The sequence below is a fragment of the Lissotriton vulgaris genome, chromosome 8 (assembly GCF_964263255.1).
Source record: "Lissotriton vulgaris chromosome 8, aLisVul1.2, whole genome shotgun sequence".
NCBI classification, from domain to species: Eukaryota; Metazoa; Chordata; class Amphibia; order Caudata; family Salamandridae; genus Lissotriton; species Lissotriton vulgaris.
This window is the reverse complement of record NC_141696.1, coordinates 702,881,142-702,904,174: the sequence shown is the minus strand read 5'-3', so window position 1 is coordinate 702,904,174 and position 23,033 is coordinate 702,881,142. Positions and strand designations below refer to the sequence as shown.

Sequence of the window (23,033 nt, the reverse complement as noted above, 5' to 3'; positions counted from 1 at the left end):
TTGAAAGACCTTGTTTCGGCCAAGGTTGCTTTTAATAAAATGTCTACTATGGGAGTCAGAACAAAATGGGAAAACTCCTGGCTAACTCTCTCAAAACTCGGCTAGAGAGAACCCGGATTGCTTCTATAACAGATTCCAATGGTGCTTCTCATTTCAAGGATGCTGATATTCTCCAGGAATTTGTTTCTTTTTATAAACAACTTTACACTCCTGAATCAACTCCCCTTCCTTCTGACTTGTCCTCTTACTTTCATTCTCTTGCCCCTCCTTCTTCTTCTCATATTGATTTTCATTCACTCGAAGTAGACATAACCTTAGCGGAAATTTCCCATGCAGTTTCAAATCTACAACGTGGAAAAGCCCCTGGCCCGGATGGCTTCACTATTGAATTTTATGCTCACTTCTCGAAAATCCTTCTTCCACAACTATCCCTTCTCTTTAATTCTTTTATTGCCAATGGGTCTTCTCAGGGCACTTTTCAGGAGGCTATGATTTGCCTGATTCTTAAGGACAACAAAAATCCCACATACTGTAAGACTTACCGTCCCATTTCTCTTGTGAACACAGATTATAAGATTTTTGCCAAATTGCTTTCCCTTCGTATTGACCCCATATTACCTGAACTTATTGGTCCGGAACAATCTGGCTTCGTCAAAGGCCGTTTGTCCTCTGACAATTCTAGGGTTTTCTTTAACATCCTTAGCAAAGCCTCTTCTGTTACCTACCCCCTTGCGGCCATAACCTTAGATGCTGAAAAGGCGTTTGATAGGATAAGTTGGGACTTTATGTTTTATGCCCTAACTTGGATAGGTTTTCATCCTAAGCTGATCTCTCTGATTTCCCTCTTGTATTCTGGTCCCAAAGCCTCTATCTTTGCTAATGGTAAGATCTCTGATTACTTTTCTCTCTCTAGAGGTGTTAGGCAGGGCTGCCCCTTGTCCCCCTTATTGTTTATTGTTGCTCTGGAACCTTTTCTAACGGAAATCCGGCAGGTTTCTCAAATCACTGGATATAACCCTGGCTTTGATCAAGTTAAATTATCTGTTTATGCGGATTATATTATTTTGTATTGTTCTAATCCTGAATCCTCCTTGCCCTCCTTTCTTAGTCAGGTCGATGCTTTCTCCTTGGTTTCGGGGTATCGCCTTAATCGTGATAATTGTGAGATTCTACCCCTCAATATCTTATGTCTCCGCCATTACTTTGATCAATCTGGTTTTTCCTGGCAACCGTCCAAGATAAAATATTTAGGCTTATGGTTTACCCCTTCTATCTCGGACACTTTGAAAGCAAACCTTGATTATATTACCAAGAAATTGTCTGACTCCATCTCTAAATGGCATCCCCTATTTCTCTCTTGGTGGGGTAGGCTTGATTCAATCAAAATGATGTTGGCCCCTATCATTTTATACTCTCTTTCCATGATTCCTGTTAAGATACTGGGTTATTACTTTAAGAGATTAGATTCGATCTTGTCAAAGTTCCTATGGAAGGGTAAGCCTCCTCGGATTGCTTTATCTTCCCTTAAAAAAGACAAGGCACATGGAGGCCTTAAATTCCCAGACTTTAAATCCTACCATTATTCTTTTGTTCTCAAACAGACCTCCCGCTGGTTGTCTACGGATATCCCTACTCATCCTCCGGTCTGGCTTTCTATGGAAAAAACTCTCATTTTGCCTTTTGATTTCTCTGAACTTCTGGCCTTTTCTGGTAAAATTGCCTTTTTACAATCTCCCGGTTATTGCACATTTCTATCATCGTTTATCTCCTTTACTGCCCTCCTCTTATCCTTCTCTTGCTTCCTTGTCTCTTCAACCTATCTGGCACAATAAATTACTCCGCATTAAAAATCGCTCTTTCTTCTGGAAATCTTGGAGATCTAAGGGTTTAATGTGGATTTCTCAACTTCTTGTCGATAATGCTCCTCTGACCTTTCCTGAACTCCAAGCTCAATTTCTTCTTCCCAACTCCTTTAAGAAACAATATGATCTTTTACTCCAATCACTTCTTCAATATCTTCAATCTCTTCCACCTTCTTCTGATCTGCCTCCCCTATGTTTGACTCTTTCGCCGCTTTTGGGTTCTTCCCCCTCGGCCTCCCGCATCTACAACTCTTTACTTGTCCCCTCTACTCGCCTTAAAACAGGAACTGAATTGGCCTGGGAACGTGATTTATCTTTATCTTGGCCAGTCTCCTTATGGGAAAAGCTTTGGGTTAAGATTCTTAAAACGTCAAGGGCTGCCAACACCACTCAAACCCTCTATTTCATTTATCAACGGTTATTATTTTCCCCAGTGAAGTTAGCTTCCTTCTCCCCCGACCTTTCCTCCAAATGTTGGTCCTGTCCCTCTCCTCATGCAGATTTATTTCACATGCTATTTCACTGTCCTCATATCACCTCCTATTGGAAATCAATATGGTCCCGCATAAACATTATTTTCAGCACACAGATCCATTTTTCTCCCTCTAATGTCCTTCTGGGTTCTTTGTCTCCGGGTTTTCCCCGTTCACCTTCTCAGTTTAAATTATTGGATTTATTCATAGCCGTTGCTCTCCATCTGATTACCTCCAATTGGAAGGATGCCACGAAAGTTACTTACTCCGCTTGGTGGAATGCTATTTGTTTTATTCACAGATTAGATACCAATTATGTCACCCCTGTTTCCCTTGCTATTAAGAGGGATTTACTTTGGATTCCTCTTATCTCCTATTTATCTACTCTCTCCACCCCTAACCCTTCCATCATTACTACTAATGTCACCTCCTCTGATGAAGTTCGTAAACCTCCATGAACAACCCATAGTTGTCTTTTTTATATAACATTTTTTGCTTATCTTTTCATTCAAATTGTTATCAATTGTTTTTTGGATTTGCCGCTTTCTCGCTGTATTATTGCATGCAATGTTATATCTGCATATGTTATATTACTGCATTATTTTTCCCATTTTTTGTTTCTTCCTCTCACCCGTTTCCCGTTTCTCTTCCTTAGAGGTTTATGTTTATTGATTCTGTTTCACTTTATTTATGCATCATATTTTGTATTGCCATTTTATTTATTTTTCTCTCCTGATGCACTACTATTGTTTTTTCCTTTTCCTTGGTTTCAATAAACTTGAACTTAAAAAGAAAAGGTGTTACAGGAAAGGGAACAAGAAGCAATAAATAAACAGAGAAATTAGTTAATTCTGAAGATTTCACAGTTAAATTCAAGTCCCGAAGCCCTACAGATTCCAGTGACTATAGATCCTGTTGTTCCGTTATACAGGGATAAGCAGACAAGTCCTAGACCTCCCGTTTTGACTACACCTGTAGTACAGTTCAGAAAAGAGACATGGATAATTGATGATCAAGCAAGTGAATGTGAGTCAGTGATTTCCCTGATAGATTTGCCTATAAGAGAACCGGTAGGTGATTCAGTCAGGAAAAACACTCCTGTGAGTTCTAGAGAGGTACGGATGGAAACATCCTCAGGTACAAGGAGTGCTACTGTAGTTACCCCAGAAGAAATAGAAAGGTGGTCTCGAGAAATAGAAAAGCCAAAATCACAGCTGAAAGCATTGGACATATTCAAATTAAGAGTTGATTTGGAGGAATTGCTTGCTGGAAATGTGGGGTTAGAAAGATTGAATACATTCAGTGAAGATGAGTTGTTGTTCATATGTCGAAGTATCACTCGAAATACAAAAATATTTCATGAAAAAATATCAAGTTTGGCCTCTGAAATGGGAATTGATATTGGAAAATTAAAAGTGTTACAAAAACCTTATAGAGCTGATTTTTCTGACAAAGATTTAGAAAACATGAATGTGTCAGGACGAAAATTACAGATGAAAGAGTTGCTATCATTGTTGCAAAAATGGGGTGATTTAGACAGATGGAAAGCTAGATGGATAAAGAAAATGAAAAAGCTCAGGCAAAAAGCACTGTATCTGAATATGTATTGAAAGAAGCAGAGAAAGTGGAAGGTTGTGCCGGATGAGAGAAGTACCAGGAGGGGGTTATGTACATGTCACATGGTCCCAACAAGATATTTTATCATTTACAAATGATTTTCCAAAACTCCGAGAGGAATCCGTAGAATGGTACAGGCAGGTTGAAAGATTTGTGAAGGTTTCGAAAGTATTGTTAAAAGATTTGGATGGGTTGTTTGACATTGTTGTTCCTGTAGATTTATGGACAGAATGTAAGATAGCGATTGATTGGCCTAATGATGAGTACCCTAGAGACCCGAAAACAGGAGCCCCATCAGATGAAGTAATGAAAAAATGAAATCAAGTAATATTGTATTTAAAAGAAAAGGTACCCCCTAAGGAAACTGATTGGACCAGAATAGACAGGACTACCCAGAATAAGGATGAATCAGTACATGCATATTATGAGCGCCTTTTACAGGTATTCAAGCAGTACAGTGGCTTAGGAAAATACTGATACACAGGACATGACACCTTTCATTTATCGTTTTGTGTCAGGGCTAAAGCCAGAAATTTTGCAGATGATTAAAGAACATAAGATTTGTTGGCAAGCCAAACCGATAGATGAAATATGCAAAATATTGTGGGGATGAGATTGATAATAAACAAAAGAATTTAGAGGAAAAAGTAATGTGGGCACCGGTAAAACTAGCAGAGCAACAAGAACTCCAACTGCGCCAAATGAAAAATAATCAGACTCAAGGAGATGAAAGTGGGGGAAAACCAAGGGAAACATTTAATAGAGATGAAGCCAAAAATAAATTTCCCTGTCACGGGTGCGGAAAATTGGGTCATTGGAGGAACGAATGTAAGGCTGTACTGAATAATAACGTGCCAACTAACACTTTGAATCCACAGACGCAGAATGAGGTGTCGAATAAACAGCAACAACAGGTAATACAGAATCAGTTATCACTAGCACCTATGCCAAATTCTGGGAGACAAGCTCAATACAGTGTGGATACCACAAATTGGGAGGGAAGTGCTAAGAAAGAGGCAGTGACACCACAATTTCTTTTGAGTGACACCGATTTTGATGAAGACAGTTTCTGATGGTGCCTGAGAGGGGAGGACGAGGAGTGGCTACTTGATGCTTCCTTGCCAGTGGATAAGTCACGTACATACATTGAGGGAAAAGTTGAGGGAAATGATATCACCTTTTTATTGGATACTGGCACTACCTGTTCTATGGTGAGAACAGCATATGTTCCACACCTACCCCTCTCGGGAGAAGCAATCCAAGTAGTGGGCGTTTCTAATAAACAAATTAGTACCCCAGCTACAGAACCAATGAAAGTTAGAATAGGCAATTTTAAAGAAATGCAGAGGTTTGTTGTGTGCGATTCCAGTCCAGTAAACCTATTAGGTAGAAACTTGCTGTGTAAAATGAATTACACTATCTTTTGCACACCAAGTGGTGTTGAAATTCAAACCCCAGACAAAGATGGAATTTATAAATTAATATTAGCAAAACAGGAGACTGAAAATAAAAAGTTGACTCTAGAAGACCTGCCAAAAGAATTACAGCATACAGTAAATCTTAATGTGTGGGATTTTACAGGAAAAGATGTAGGATTATTGGCAAATGTTGATCCAATAAAAGTGACAGTGAAAGAAGGTGTAGCTTACCCAAATATTCGACAATACAAAATGAGCCCAGAAATAAAAGCAGGAGTTGCATTAGAAATAAAGTGTCTAGTTGAAGCAGGCATTTTGCAAGAAATAATGAGCAGTCCATGTAACTCACCCATAATTGGCATAAAGAAACCGAGCGGAAAGTACAGGGTCGTACAGGACCTTCGTAAACTTAATAAAATTAATAAAATTGTTCTCCCATGTTGTCCAGTTGTGCAAAATCCTGCTGTGATTCTGTATCAAATACCATGGGCAGCAGGTTGGTTTCCAGTAATAGACTTATGCCATGCATTTTTCTCAATTCCAATACATCCAGATAGCAAATATCTTTTCTTGTTCAAATTCGACGACCATGTCTACATTTGGAACCGTGTCCCTCAGGGGTACACAGAGAGTCCTTCGATTTTTAATCAGATCTTAAAAATATGTCTTGAATCTCAGTACTGGTCCAGTATATAGACGACCTATTGGTGGCGTATACACTCGAAATGACTGTGTTACTGATAACATTGCTTTACTGAATCATTTGGGTGAAGGAGGACACAAAGTATCACCTGAGAAACTACAATTTTGTACCATATCAGTGAAACATTTGGGGCACCAGATAGAGAGAGGTGTCAGAAGGGAATAAGAATAATACGAAACATGGATTTACCTCAAACGCAGAAAGAAATCAGAATGTTTCTTGGAGTCGTAGGTTATTGCAGGCAGTGGATTGTGGGATTTGCAGTCCTAGCAAAACCTTTGATACAAATGACAAAGAGAAGAGCAAAAGACCCAGTAGAATGGAATGAAGAAAGCATGTCATCTTTCCTGGAATTACGTGATTGTTTGTGCTCAGCTCCAGCACTAGGGATGCCTGATTACTCCAAAGACTTTGCACTGTTTTGTTACACACAAGATAATTGTGCACAATCAGTTCTGACTCAGACACATGGTCTGATGAGACGTCCTGTGGCATATTTTTGTTCCACACTAGAGCCAGTGGCATCCGCGTTGCCAGGATGTCTGAAAGCAGTGGCTGCAACCTGCATGAGTCTTGAGCAAAGTGAGTCCATTATTATGAGACATCCGGTAACTGTGTATGTTCCACACGCAGTTGTGATTTTATTGACAAGAACTAAAACTCAGTATTTTACTCCAAGTCGGCTGACTAAGTATGAGCGAATTCTTCTAGGTGCAGAAAATGTGACGATTGCTAGGTGTAATATCCTGAACCCAGCAACAATATTGCCTGAATCACATTATGCAGAAGTAAAAAATGAAGTTGAACATAATTGTATCGACCTTACAGAGTACTTCACAAAACCTCGTTCAGACATAAGAGAAGAGCCATTAAATAAAGCAGAACATGAGCTATTTGTAGATGGTTCTTGCATGCGACATGAGGAAGGAGGACTGAGTGCTGCTTGTGCTGTGTGTACTTTATGGAGTCCAGTGGAAGCATCCTATTTACCTGGAGTCAAGTCTGCACAAGTAGCCGAAATAATTGCATTGACAAGGCCTTGCAAAATTGGGACGAAATTGAAAATAAGCATCTACACAGCTAGCCAGTAAGGTTATGGGGTTGTGCACGACTTTGGCCAGCTTTGAATGCAAAGGGAGTTTCTGGCTTCATCAGGTACTCCTATTAAAAATGGAAATCATGTGAAAGATTTGCTAAAAGAAGTGGCTGTGGTCAAGTGTGCTGCTCACCAATCTGGCAATGACAAAGTGACAGCAGGTAACAGATATGCTGAGCAATTAGCCCAGTATTGTGTTAAAAACAAAATGGCAATAAATAAGAAAATTGATACATGTGAAATCAGCTGCCAACTCATGTTGCTCGGAAGAGTGAAAACATGGGAGGAAGTGAGAAATTTACAAAACGAGGCAGAACAAAAGGAAAAGGAGGAGTGGGAGAAGATAGGTTGTCAGAGAAGGGCTGGATATGGTGTCATTGTTTACCTTGATGGAAGGCCTGTGTTACCATACTGTATGCTTGCTCCTAAGGCTAGGATGTACCATGGAGATTCCCACCTAGGGTGGAACGCCATGATTAGATTGTTCAGACAAACTTGGTTCAATGTGAAATTCAGGAACATAGCAGAGAGTCTTTGCCATAGGTGCCTAATTTGCCAGCAAGTAAATCCTGGGAAGAGAATTGTAGTATTACCAGGAAAGATTGGAAAGGCAGAGGGTCCCTTCATACGACTACAGATTGATTTTATCCAGTTACCCCCTTGTCGAGGACTGAAGTATGTCCTTGTTTTTGTCTGCCTGTTTTCAAAATGGGTGGAGGCTTACCCAACTCGCAGAAACGATAGCATCACTGTAGCTACGCTGCTACTGAGGGAACTCATTCCACGTTTCAGTTTTCCAGTAACAATTGAATCAGACCGAGGAAGACATTTTAATAATGAAATAATTGGTCTAATCTGTGAAGCATTTAAAATTGAGCAAAACCTGCACTGTGCATACCGCCTAGAGGCTTCTGGAGTGGTTGAACAACTGAATGGCACAATCAAATCAAGATTGGGAAAGATATAATGAATCCACTCGTTTAGAATGGCCTGATGCTTTACCTCTTGTTCTGATGGGACTCAGAAGCATTCCAGACAGAATTACAGGCTTGAGTCCTCATGAAATACCCATGGGAAGAGCAATAGGGCAGGCATGGGTACCAGGACACAAGCTGATAAATATATCTGATGACTTAGTACTAGAGTATTGCAAAGAACTGGCTGACCAAGTGCGTTCTATCTCTCACCAGGTTGCAAAAGACGCTGTCGCCAGCAATCAACTCCAGCACATGATCTGATTCCAGGTGACTGGGTTGTGATAAAAGAACATACTCTAGAATCTAGCCTAGATCCGAGGTGGGGAAGGCCAAAACAAGTGATATTGGTTACCACCAGGGAATTCCAAATTGAATCCATGCGAGTCACACTAAAAGAGTGACCGAGCATGATTAAACTGAAGCTGAAGGTTGTGTAGCTGAGGGGTCTCAAGAAGTTGATCCCAAAGTAGTTGATGAGGAAAAACCGAGCACAAGTCAGGATGAATGGATTCCAGTGATCAACATTCCTACAGATTTCGTGAGAACAAGAAGTCAAACATATCTATATAGACAGAGCGATAGTGAGGATGAGTCAGGAATAGAAGAACATACTCAGATTACAGAAATCAAAGCCAATAGTAATTCTGAGGAGGAACAGATAGGGAGAGATCAATATACTCAGACATTCAACATACCTGTCACAGCTCCAGAGTCTCAGGAGGGGCAGATAAGTACTAGGGCGAAGGCTGAGGAAGATGAAGGACAAGTGATTGAGCTACCTGAGCAGGACCAGATAGGTATAGAAAAACATTTTCAGGAAGAAGTAGGCGAACCAAAACAAAGTCAAAGTCAAAATCAGCACACTCCTGAACAAGGCCAGATAAGTATCCAGGCAGAAGAAACAGAAACAAGACCCGGACCAAGTCAGATAGAGAGGAATATAGAAGATGAAAATTAACAGATTGTGCCACAACTAAATGAAAATGAAAGAGCACTTGAAGAAAGTCAAAGCACAGTGTCAGTTAAAAGACTCAGAAAGGGAGATAAGTGGCTTGGATTTGTTAAAAGACTGAAATGTCACCTTAAAACAATCAATGAAGAACCAGAGCAAGTAAATGAAATATCAAGACAGGCTAGACCATCCACAGAAAAGCCAAGAAGGAGAAGTCCATGACTAAAAAGACTGAATAATAAATTCAAGTCATCCTTGAAGATTTTGAAAATCTAGAATTAAGTAGTGAAAGTGATGACGAAGAGATTACTGATCAGACTGAAGAAGAAATAAGTCCTACTTGAAAGAAGTTTACAGGTCACGGTCTGTAGAAAAGTCACAAAGAGGGGCTAAGACTCCTTAACCAGAAATGGCTGATCATACTGTTAATGGTAAACCGAAAAGAAATTGTCTAAAACCATGCTGTAGAATATGCACATGTAGTGTACATCATAAAAGGCGGATTTGCTATATTTGATCAGCACATCATTAGTTGTCTCTTTATCTATACACAAGCGATACCGTATGTCTATATGTCTTAACTATTGAGTGCCGCCTTGGTATACAATGCTTATCCACCTTAAGCATTAACCTTAGACAACCTGCCCACCATTGGTGTTACAGAGTGTCATATCCATGGAAAACAAAACTACACCAGCGCACATCATATTCAGTCTCTATAATCCTTGTGCATTTAGCCCATTCTTCAATCCAAGTTTTTGCACAAACACTCCTTTTCAATCCAATGGAGCCTCATAGTGTAGACAAGTTTAAGATTTTATTTCTTTAAAATCAAGTGCTTCACAGCCGACGCGCGTTTCGCCCACGGCGGGCTTCCTCAAGGCAGATTTCCAATATGCTCAGCACTGCATTTGCCAACACTTGTATATTCAATGATCCTTAAAGTATTTTTATCCTTGCAAAAATCAGCAAAAAGTCGCAGTCGATGTCTTTTTAGTTTTGCACCGGAGCCATGATAAGTTCCATCGAGAAAAGCCAAAGTTCCTTCCTACACGTCTTTCCGTAGCCAAGTTTAAACTGGAACTTACTTTAAGGATCATTGAATATACAATTGTTGGCAAATGCAGCGCTGAGCATATTGGAAATCTGCCTTGAGGAAGTCCGCTGGGTGCGAAATGCGCGTCGGCTGTGAAGCACTTGATTTTAAAGAAATAAAATCTTAAACTTGTCTACACTACGAGGCTCCATTGGATTGAAAAGGAGTGTTTGTGCAAAAACTTGGATTGAAGAATGGTGCTAAATGCACAAGGATTATAGAGACTTAATGTGATGTCTGCTGGTGGAGTTTTGTTTTCTATGCACATGTAGTGTAGTAATATTACTCATAGTGTGGTTAGGACTGACAGTAGCCATCCCGTATATAATGAGTAGAAACCTGCAGAGTAACACTAATGCACATGAAAAGGTAAATACACCTGAAAAGTTAAACACACATGAAGGAATAGAGAGTTTCAAACAGCACAAAGTAGATTTAGAAGCATCAGATGAAGAAGGAATACACTATAGTAGAATTAAAAATAGAACACACCTGAACGTATTTGCTAACCTGTTAGTACATTATGTAGAAACTATGGAGATAAGTAACTGCTATGTTTGTATGAAATTACCCACATCTGTAGCTGAGGGTGTGACGTATCATCATTTTCCCCTGACATATGGTATTTCATGTAGTATTTTAGCTAGTTTGTTTTATGAGAAAGGACCATTACACTATTATTACTCTAACTCAGATGTAGTATTCTCTGAACTTCCTATACGTAGTATCCTGAATCCTGTACATACTAAAAGTGATTTAACTCGTTATATGGGTGAATATTTCGTAACAATGAAGCCTATAGATATAGCTGATCACACAAGAATAATTTAACATGCATTTTACATGAAAAGGAGAAAATATTTTTGAACTTTAGTTGAGAAAAAGAGGTAGGATTTCCAGAGAAAAGCCACAGAACAGAAACGAAAGATCCCTAAATGGGCTGAAAGTAAAGAGTATACCATAAATGGCAAGACTCAAGCTGAATGTTGCTGGATTTTGTAAAGAAAGGAAAAATCTGTCTCCGTAGAGAGAGAACGAGTTATTATAACAATATATTCATTGGTTCCAGTGAATGTGAACACAAATATAAGGTAATTGGGGGTTGGGGTTTCAAAGATGGAACTGAGCCAGTATTTCTGGGAATTTATTATATATGCGGAAACAAAGCTTATTATAAACTGCCAGATCATTGGAATGGGAGTTGTTATTTTGGAATAGTATTCCCAAAGGTATATCATATAAATAAAAACACTGGAAGCAATGAAGAAATTAATGGACTAATACGTAGTAAAAGAGCTAGTTTTTCTGAAATTGTAGGTGATATATTTAGTGCATTAATACCTTCAGTGGGAGTGGTTCTAAATACTCAAATAATATGCAAATTGTCAACAGTGGTGGATTGTTTATCAACTGACACTGCTGGAGGATTTTTGATGATCAATACCGAGTTGGTTGCGATAAGATCAATGGTTTTACAAAATCGACGTGCTCTTGATACCTTATTGGCAAAAGAGGGCGGAGTCTGTAGAATACTGAAAGCGCAACATTGTTGCACTTACATACCTGACAAAAGTGTTGAAATTAAGGGGTATGTAAAGAATATTACACATTTGGAAAAAAAACTCAAACCACTGGAGGTTGACAGTACATGGAAGAGACTGACAGATGGTCTTTCCTCTATAGATAGTTGGTTTACTAATGTAGGAAAGAGTTTTGTAGATAGAATACTGATGCCAATGGTGGAAATAGCCCTAGTGATTTTAGGAATAATAATTTTTTGCAAATATCGTAAGCACAAAAAGACGTATACAGTAAATAAGAGAGGAAAGAAAAGAAATTTTGAAGAGATGGAACTTGAAGAGTTGAATGGAAATTTGTACAAGAAGTTTAAAAATGTTCAAATGAATAATGAAAAGAAACAAAACAGAAAGTTTGAGGAAATTGAGTTGGGAGAGATGTGAAAGTTGGCATCTGGTTTAATTTATTTGGTGATGATATAAAATATCATCAAAGAGGGGATTGATGGAGCAAGGTTGCGCACGGAAAGCGACTTACTTGGACTCAGCCCTCTCAAAATTACTTGTAATGAACTAACCACTATGTTTTGTCTTATTATTAATGCTCCACACAACATTTTTAGTAAGCTGGGGAAGCTCGTTAATGTGCTTTTACTAATAAGTAACTTGAGTGACCTAATATGGCCGCAGCAACGCGGGAACCTTTCTGCGCATGCGTCTGTCACACTCACGTGACATGACATACTCTCTGCTTTGGTGGGAAAACTTTGCTTCTGGGCACTAGAACTAAAGATGTCTACTCTATATTTTCACATGCTAACGCTTGTATTGCTGCTTTTATTAAATCGTTCATTCTGCTTAATTCCTAATGCTGTAGTTAAAATAAAACAATGGGAATAGAGTAGAGATAAGTGGTATACAGTGCATTCATTTGTTTCCTGTTCTAAAACAGTTTTTTTCCTATTTTTGCAGGTGTCGTACTGTGGGCTTGATATATATTTCTGAACTCCATCTTTGGAGGAACTGCGCCTGTGCAGAGAACCTCACCTTCTGACCCCGTGGAAGGAAGCTGAATGAACAGAAAAAAAAAACTTTTTGATTCTAATGGATACATTCACTGCCGGGTGGAATAAAAGTGCATGGGAAAATAAAGTTATAGGAGGGAACATAGTTTAAATACGGAATACAAGTTACCTCATATCAATATGGTGTTATGACCTCTCCCCATCTTTTGACCAATCAAATTGTGGGATTCACACACTTGCAACATTGGAGGGGTACACTGCCATGGAAAATAGTATATCTAAGGGAGGCTTATCTAGTTAGTTTGTCCGACTTGTCCGAATAGCTGACCTGTCACTGACCCAACGCACTCAATAGGCGATCGAGAGCAGAGGTGCTGGCGGAGCACTCTGCCAGAAGATTTGATAACCCAATCGGGGTTCGGTAAGAAGATTCGATAACCCAATCGGGGTTTGGCTGTTAGCTGCAGAGAGGGTCGTAACGCAGGCGTTACACTTTAGCTGTGGGTGCAGGACTTAACCTGAGGTGGTCCTGTTGTGGTCCAATTTGGTCTGTACCTGTCCTGATTCTGGTCTGCACCTGATTCTTTCCTGCTGGCACCTGCACTTTGGGGTTCTGTCCTTTATCGCAGCCTATGGCCAGAATTGGTCTTCACAACAATCTAGGTAACTATAAAATCTGTGTTGGTATGTCATTGTATTGTTTCCCCTTTTCTACCCTTCCTATGTTTCAATGCTTAATGAACGTTTCTCATTTCATCTTACTTTAATAATTTTCTTCTTGATTGGCAAGTTTCAATTAATGTAGTATGGACATTGACATTTAAGAATTTACATAGATAAATTGTTTAAACTTTTCCCCTCGTTTGTGGTTATTTACAAGATGCAAGTCTATTGATTAAACTACCTCATTATTCTAACACTCTTGTTCCCTTAGGACTTTAGGTACCGATGACAAGGATTGGTAAATCAAGGTGTATAGGTAAAAGTCCTAAAAATAAATGAATCACTGGTTAGAGCAGAAAAACAAAGGTTACCTGACTAATGTGCAAACTGTTTACATTATTAGTGTTACATGGGCCCAGGTGAGTATTGGTAAAGCTAGTCGGGTGACTTGCGCAATCTATCATAATCATTCTAGTACAATTAAAAAAAGTTTTAGACTTAAGTAGCTAAATCAAGCTCTGTGCAGTTGTAGTATTACATCTTGTTTGAATTCGTTTTAGGTACCGCTTTTCTCATTTAAAAAAAGCTGTTTGGACTTGGACGTGGGAGAATATTGCTCGACTGTGCGTACCTGTACATTCCTCGGGTGTAGTTGCCATGATGATGGTAGTAGATGGCACTGAATGTCTGTACACTACTCATTTGGTGTTGACCACAGAAATTAGCTCAATATTAATGGGGCAAGATTCTGAAAATCTTATTGGATGGTCAATTTATAATGTGATGGACATGTCAATCCGTCACAGCGCAAAATGAAGGTGAGTGCTCTGTTTTGCATAGTGGCTTTGTAACCTGACCTTTGAGACCTTATCCCCTAATAACCTGTTTCTGCAGCTGTGTATGCAACCCTTATTCATTATTAAAGTAGGGTGCATAACTCGCAGTTCTGTAGCCCCAGTGTTACAGTGAGGCCCTAACCGTCCATCCACAGAGCACCAGAATCAGGCAGCAGGTTAGATCAAGGGGTGTGCAAAATTTACATTTTCACCCACACAGTTTTAAAAAGTTAGCAAACTCCCTACTTTGTGGATCTTCAACAGTTGGTCAATTTTACAAAACATCATCCTGTGGCAAAGATTCCCGAAATTAAAAAAAGCCTTTTTGGAAGAATAATTATGTAAAAAAAAAAACTGAAATTTTTCCAGCTAAATATGCCTTTTGTAGGGGATTCCTACTGCAAAGCATATTTCAGCGAGATTCTCTCTACTCGTGCAATTATTTATAAGATCATAACGAAGCATGTGAAGTTTTGAAAGTACAAGTTTTGAGAGGAAATTCTTCAAATCCTCGCACAACCACAGTCACAACATCACTATCATCAAAACCAAGGAATCCAGACAGCAACAGCAAGGTAGAACTACGCTGTCAATAAAAATGATAGTTTTTTGGTCTGACAAACCTAAATTCCAGGTATGCCACGAATACTGGGACTCTAAGGGGCGCCTCAATGTATTATTCAAGTGGGATTATTTTGTGTGACTCCCCTGCCCACAACACTGCACTGCTGAACTGTAAAATATCTGCCTGTCTTGAGATTCTGGATTCGCTGCAGGGACAGTTTAGAGGAAGGGGGAGGTACTGGGCATAACAAGAAACAAGCCAGCTCTGTAAGCAGTGGAAAAATAGGTACTTTCAATAACAGTGTGCTCATTAGAGACGGGAAAAACCAGTTCCTAACAACTAGGGAAAAGTGTATCTTATCGAAAAGACACAACGAAAACACTGTACCCATTGTCAACACCAGTGAAAAAAATACACCCAAACAAAAATACGCAGGAGGAAAGCGTTCTGAATTTAACAACAAGCTCCTATTAACCTTCAACTAATCAGGACAATTGGAGTTATTTGATTTTCAGTGTTCCAAGTTTTTCGCACACATTTCTTAAAGGTTTTTTATTTCATAACAAGGGTACAAAACAGGAAACTATTACTGCACAAAAATGAAGAACTGTATTCTACTCCAATGCTGATGGCTACAACAACAAAAACATTCTGGCGTGATGACTCAGAGCCTGCTGCTGCCATCTGTTATGATTTGTAGATTACAGTTTTGAAATTTCAAAGAAATCCACCTCAACCTGCTGTCCTACCAAGTGCAGTAAAGTTGAGAGTCCTTATGGCCCTCAGGCAACTTACTGAAAACCAGATGAAATTAACATGCAGACTTTAATTGTAGCTAGTTGTTCCATTCCACATGTGGAAACTCGCCATGGTGTAGTAATACTGTATACTCGGTAATGATTATTTCACTCTGTATTTGTAAGTCCATATGTCATATTGTAGGAAAGTGCCCCTTTTTGACATGGTCACCCCCACTCTTTGCCTGGTATCTGATGCAATTTTCGCAGAAGTGCATCCCTTGTGCCAGTTCTCTTTCCCTAAAACTGTACAATTGGTCCCTCAACTGGCAATACCTTTAGCACCCCCTTTAAGTCCCTAGTAAATTGTACCCTGGCACCTAGGGCATGGAGTTTAAAGAGGGCTAAGGGCTGCAGCATGTATTGTGCCACCATTAGGGACCCCAAAACCGGTCCCAGGATGCTTGATTCCAGTCGAGGGAAGACCTGGCTTGGCAGTTCGGGCTGGAGGGTTCCCTTGAGGCACAGGGTCAAGATTGATTTATATATAGCTGGGTCTGAACTGGGGTGGCAAAGTGAGCTAAAAAAATGATGATGTATTCAACCCAGATCTGTGACTAAGGGGTGAGTGTCTGAAAAGTTTCAGCGCTCTGTCCATCATCTCCTTGTGTTTGCTTTGTTTACCCTTAGGGACCCATCAGCACCAATATGCAAACTGCTGTTGCAGGCTGCATGCCAAGGTGCAGAGAAAAGTGAAGACACAACATGGCACACCTCCTGTGTGTAATGCCTACACACTGCATGCAGTAAATGTAAGTCACCCCTACTGCAGTCCTTACAGCCCTAAGACAGGGTACACTATACTACACATGTGGACATATCTGCATAAGCAGATATGCCCCTGTGATGTCTAAGCCAATTCTTAGATATTACAAGTGAACAGAGAAGACAATTTAAGAACGTGTGCTCAAATTGTGTTCCCCAGCTACATGATGGCTTCAATGAAACCACAGATGTTTGGTATCAGACATCTAGTATTAATACGCTCACACTAATGCCAGTCGTGGATTTATTAAGGCTTTAGAGTAAGGACAGAGCTGAGATGTTGCTTGAATATAGGTTGTATTCCAATAAAGTAGGTCCTTGGTATTTTAATTTTATTGCGCAAGTTTCTTTATTTTCTACAATAAAAACCTGTGCTTGAGAGTGGTTCTTGTGGTCTGAATAAATTATTTTTTTGAACACAGGTTGATTTGAGCAAATCCTGAAGATCCGAGTAACAAGTTAAGTGAAGCGAGCCAACATGTGTTTCGCCCCCATTCAGTACACAGGCATGGGGCATTCTCATGGCTTGAATGGTAAATGTTGGAAATGGCCCTTTCTAGGATGCTTTCCCTAGAATCTTTGCTCTGTCCTTCCCAGGTTTCCACTGAGCTGGATGGTACCCTTAAGACTTGAGCACGTTTGGCACTATCATGCATTGTTATAGCTCTGTGCTCGACATATACCTACTGTATATCAGTGTATATATGATTGGCTGAATCAAGTTAGCTGTAAGTCCCTTGTCATGGGGTAAGACTTACACAAAAATAAATCTTAATCCTGAGCAAACATATGTCATTAGTAGCCAAAAAAGTTCATAAGGCCATATGAGTCCAAATCCAAATCTTCTTTATTTATGAGAAGTCATCACTTCCAAAAGACATAGGTGTTTCACAGATGATTCATGTTATCACATTGACATAGGCTATGTCATTGTGATAACTTGAATCATCTGTGACTCACCTGTGCTTTTGGAATTGATGACTTCTCGAAAATAAAGAAGAAGATTTGGATTTGGACTAATATGGCCGCATGAACTTTTATGATTACTAATGACATATGTTTGCTCTGGATTTTTTTTCTCCTCATATGACCTCCGTAGCTACTGCCACCTCTCAATCTGGACCACCTCTGGAGCAAATAGCTTTGATTGTTCTTAGTCACAGCTGGTATATTCTGTACGGGGAATGCCCGTTTTTACTCAACTTGAGCTGACACAGAGGTTTTAATCATAGGGACTATCCCATACCCTGATCTATTATAAGATAACCTCAAATAATCTCAAAGAGGGTCATCCAACCAATTCCAAAACAACCCAGTATCTGGCCTCTCTCTGAAAACATATGTTTGCTCTGGATTAAGATTTTTTTTGTATTCCTTTTCTGTCCGCAGAAATACTTGGAAACATAGGTGGCCATTTCCGCCTTTTTCCTTTGAGCAGTTTATGAGATAATTTGATGAGCTTGTTACATTGATGGTTATGCACAGACTCTAACCCAGCCACGCTTCGAAGTTGCCTAAGACTTATACAAGGGGCATGTATCTCGAATGCGCCTTCATGAACCTGCTACACTGGTAGTGCCATCCACGGAGGCAGCTCATCAATTGTGCCAAGGTTTGCCCTGGCTGCTTTTACTAAGTTTCGCATTTAAAAAGCTACATGCCATGGTTCTGAACTTCCCCTGCTAAATCGGAGAGCTCACTGGTGACAGGTTGCAATGTTGGGGAGAGGTTGGGTAGGTGTGTTTATGCATTACCTAGAAGAGTCGTGAGAGACACCAGATAGTGTGTTTGGTACGATGGGGCCTGCTTCTCACATTGGATTAGCATGCGAGGTTGTAGGGAAAGGTTGTCAAGCGTTATTTCCAACGGGCAGAATAGTAACAGTATAGTGTTTGGTATCGATGAGTTCATATTGGGAAATCCTCTCTGGTAGTGGGAGGGGATTCGACATCACGCTGATGGAAATGTCACTTTGGGAAAGTTGTAATTTTGATGCTCGTGGCTCTTTGTCCCTGGTGGCCTGCCTCCTAATTCACTCCTGGGTGCAAGGGGGGTAGCCACATCTGTGCATTCCTGATAGAGGGTCAGAAACGAGGTGTTCACGGGAAACTGTGGACCTCTGATCTAAGGGCCTTTCTGCGATGGTTACGTTTGGGTGGAATTGACACCTGCATTCCAAGGGGCATGGTCTTGGCCCCATTGAAGATTGTGATCAAACCTCCTGGGGTAGAATGGTAGACAGGACAACATTTAGAGAGGGCCTGACCATTTCAAAGATGGTCCTTGTGCTGAATATATAATCAAAAGCCATGGTGGGTATAACTACTGGGGCATCAGCCTTTGTAAGTAGAGACACCTTTGGATTTCGAACAATACTACCCTGATTCGATACTGGGACATTGACATGAGGAATCATTAAGGCAGGAAGGACTGCATCTGGATTATTCACAGACTTGTGGTGGCTTGGAGCTTGTCATGCTCCAGGAAGTTGATTATCAATTGGTGGATTTTTCATGGAAGTTGCTGACCTGCAGCTAAGTGCCAATTTTATGGCCCGGGTCTCAAAGTACACTCCAGGTGCCAGTGAGCTGGCCTCCTGTACATGAGATCACAGAGACGCTAAGGATCTTACTGTCTCCACAAGATTGCAAGGAACGCACTGGGTGTGGCGGAGACAGATGGAAGTGATCGGGATTGGGACAAGGACCTTCCTGACATACACCGCCATCTCGCTGAGCAAGGGGATTGTGTGTGCAAAGATTAGCAGCCATCTGAGGTGCCGGGATATGAGGAGGTCAAGGAGTGTGGGGGAAGCTTTCATAGTCTGACTGACCCGTGCTTGCAACCAAGGGACTTGTATTGGCTTGCGCTCCAGAGTTTGTGGTATACGAGGGGTATTGGGGGAACCTGAGTCGAGAGCTGAGACTGTCTACAGCCTCCAGGATTCGGAGGATGACAGTGTCTAACATCGTGGCCTCTGTCCAAGGTCCTTGGCTCCCTCCCCCTGCTCCTACATCACAGGGTGCTTTGTTGTGGAAAACACAGTGACAAGAACCAAGAGATTTCGTGTGCCTTGTGGGAATCTGCAGTTGACTGTCGGGGTCAACGGCAGGTCACACCTCCAGTTCGGGGGGTGTGGGGGGCTTTCTCCAGATTGGAAAGGGCATCAGCCTTCAGGGTCACAACATATTCAGCCAGATTCATCAATGTCCAATTCTGCGATTTTTAAACTGCGAGTAAAGGCGAATCGCAATTTAGAAATTGCAGAACGGCATTCATGATGTTTTACGATGAAAAAATGCGATTCGCAAGCGGCAGCAATCGCCGATTGCGAGAAGGCAGAAATCGGTAAGTAATCGCAGAATCGACAGATACCCCTGTTGAAATTGCGATTTCGCAATTACCGATATCGCAAATTGTGATCTCGCTAACTGTGAGATCGCAAAAACGGGAAGTTGCATCCTGAGCACAGTGATGGCATCACAACCAGGAAGTAGGCAGGTCCCACCCTCATTCAGCAGTGAGAGGCTGAAGCACAGGCAGCAGAGCCCCCCTCCAGCATTCCAACAGGACAACAGCAGGAGACACCACAGTGGCAGCCATGGCAGAGGATGCAGCAGGAGCTTCCACCAGTGGGAGGAAGCGCAAAATAAAGTTTTCGGAGCAGGAGCTCGAACACCTAATTGAAGGAGTTTCCAGGGATCATAACCGCCTATTTGGCAAAGACTCCCGAAGGGTGCCAGAGGCGGACAAAAGACGCATATGGCTGCGCATCCGCGCCAAAGTGAATGCCGTGGGGGTGACCCAGCGCTCGGTGGACGAGCTGAAAAAGTGCTGGTACGACTTGAGAGGGCGGGCAAAAGAAAGGATTGCAGAGAGGCTGGGGGAGCAATTGGCGACAGGTGGAGGGGAGCCCACCGTCCCACCGAACACCCCACTGGAGGACCAGGTGGAGGAGACCATCGACCCACAGGCCTGCTTGGGTGTGACCCGGCTTGACTCCTCCCGACCCACCCAAGACACACCAGGTAAGTGCCATGCGACTGCAACCCCCTGTCCCCTAACATTGTCCACGAATCCAGTGCATCCCATTACAAACCCCAAGCATGCAGCCAATGTACAGCTCCATAGCGCAATTGCATTGTGGGACATGTAGTCTGGCCACAATTACCAACCTGTACCATAGAGCCCCACATGTCCAGTGACAGTCAATCCTGCAGCCAGACAGGGAATGGTAGACTGCATGCATGTAGCAAGCCTAACTGTGTACGTAACATGCCAATAATCAACGTCAACTTTACATCACAGGTGGAGCTGATGTCCCCAGGACTGACAGTGAGGCCCTGGTGATTGAGGAGAACACGGAGGACAGGGAGGGGGATACACACCATACTCCACAGCCCGGACCATCAGGGAAAGCTGCAACAACACCGGTCATCCCACCACCCGCCCCTGTGGCCCGTGCCTCCCCCGTGACAACAGGCGCTGCAGTCGTACCACACAGCACACAGCCACCAGTGCGGCCTGCAACACCAGCAGCAGGTCGACAACAAACCCGCCGCCCTGCGGCTGTGAGGAGCCAGACGAGCAGTCTAGTCAGGGAGCCGCGCACCAACACATCCCGCGCTGGCAGGGGCAGAATTGTACGAGCAGGTGGGCTCTCTATTGAGCGCAGGATGCTGAGTGTTCACCAGACCCAGGCCCGACACCTAGCCGCCATCCACCTCCAACTGGATAAGACGGCACGTAACGTCGCACAAATGACTGCAGCTGTGGAGGCCAACACTCAGGCAATGTCCAGGCAGCGGCATGTCAATCGCCGCAGACACCGACAACTGTTGACCCACCTGTCGGCGTACACGAGGTCTGATCACATCATTGGTAACGCCACCTCGCAGCTCTCGTGACGATCCCTGGCCACGCAGGTGCAAATGGTGCAGTGCTGCCAGGACGTTGCTACAGCCCTGGAGAACATATCAGTAGCCATGCAGGGCATGCAGGCCAGTGGCCATGGCCAGGCGGGGGGGGCAGACAACAACAGTGAGGCAACATCAAGCCACAGCAGCCAGTCCCTACCACCGGTTGTGGCACACAGCCGCAGCAGCAGGCCCTCTGCCGCCGCACGGCAAAATCAGGAGGAGGACGTAGAGAGGAGGTCTGGGGCAACTATCCGGAGACGCCACTGAACTGTGGTGCATTCCAAAGAGGCCACATGCTGACACAACAAGCATGCCATACAGACTAACCTGGACATATGACGCAATATGTCAATCTTTGAACACTTTTCAGAATGCCATGTTTATTGTGCAGTAACAGTAACTAAAATTCTGAATAACGTAAAGTGCCTCATGTCATTATTAATGTTGTCATGCATGAGTTGAGTAATGGGTGTGGGGAGTGGGTCCCCTAGAAATAGTTCATGCAGATTTTGTTGCGGCGCCTGTGTCCTTCTGCTGGATTCTCCCCGCGTGCGTGATGCACATGTGCAGGTGGCCGATTGTCCCCTTCTGACTCACTGCATGAGATGTCTGCAGGTATCCTGCACTTGGTAGCAATGTTGTGTAGGATAGCACACACGGCCACAATGCGGCAGCAGACCTCAGGAACGTATTTGATGGCCCCACCAGTCTTGTGCAGTATGCGGAATCTGCTCTTCAAAAGGCCAAATGTCCTCTCAATGCAATTTCTTGTGCGAATGTGTGCTGCATTGTAACCCCGTTGCTGTGGTGTTGCTGGGTTGAGGTATGGAGTGAGTAGGTACTCACGGAGAGCGTAGCCGCTGTCACCTGCATGATAGGAGCAGAGGGTGAGTGCCTGTGCAGCGCAGCATCATTAGCATATTGTACTGTTGTGTGGCATGTGTACTTACCCAGTAGGTGTCCTTCACCAAAGTCTCCCCTAGCCAGTCGTGTGTGGAGGCCACTGTGCCGGAATATGAAGGAGTCATGTGTGCTCCCCGGGTACTGTGCTACTATGTCCGTGATGATTGTCTTTGCATTGCATACCATCTATATATTGTGGGAGTGGTAGGACTTGCGGTTCCGATACATGTATTCTGTTTGTGCAGGTGGGCAGATGTGGATGTGGGCACAGTCAATGCATCCTATGATGTGTGGAAATTGGGCTACATAGTAAAATTGCAGCTTGGTTTCGTTCAAGTCCTGTTGGCTGGTGGGAAATGAAATGTAGTGGTGTAGGCGGGTCAGCATGGCCTCCAGGAAACTCCTTAGGCAGCGGGACATGGTGGGCTGGGATATTCCCCCTGCAACAGCGACTATTCCCTGGAAGCTTCCGGGCGCCAGTAGGTGCAGGCTGCACAATACCTGCACATGTGTGGGGACGGCTTTGGTCCTCCTTGTTGGGTGCTGCAGGAGGGTGTCTAGGTCCCGGATCAGCTTCATTATCATTGCCCCACTTAGGCGGTACTTTGCGTAGATCTGCTCCCTGGTTTGGCCCAGTAGGGTGACCAGCTGACGGAATATCTGCTCCTGGATACGTCGTCTTTTCCGTGATGCTCGCCGTAGCCTTCGCCGCCTGACCACCATGTAGAGTCCTGGCATTGTGAGAGTCCTGAGGCTCCAGCTGCATGTCCTTAAGTGTGTTTGTTCAAGCCAGCACCTGTGGGTACTTAGCATTTCTTTTTTTCAGATGTGTTTTTTTTTTCATGGTTA

At 42.5% G+C, this 23,033-nt stretch overlaps 1 protein-coding gene across 1 annotated transcript; it reads left to right on the top strand.

Moving 5' to 3' along the window:
- Positions 1-19,963: 19,963 nt before the first annotated feature.
- LOC147697900 (uncharacterized) lies at positions 19,964-21,269 on the top strand. The gene is made up of 2 exons (XM_086936156.1): positions 19,964-20,390; positions 20,671-21,269. The coding sequence occupies exons 1-2, from the start codon at positions 19,964-19,966 to the stop codon at positions 21,267-21,269; spliced, it is 1,026 nt and encodes a 341-aa protein (XP_086792282.1).
- The last annotated feature ends 1,764 nt before the right edge of the window (positions 21,270-23,033 follow it).

Excerpts from the sequence above, each read along its gene's own strand:
- LOC147697900 (XM_086936156.1), top strand. The coding sequence starts at position 19,964 with ATGGCAGAGGATGCAGCAGGAGCTTCCACCAGTGGGAGGAAGCGCAAA. Across the intron at positions 20,391-20,670 it reads ACCCACCCAAGACACACCAG|GTGGAGCTGATGTCCCCAGG; the intron begins GTAAGTGCCATG and ends TTTACATCACAG.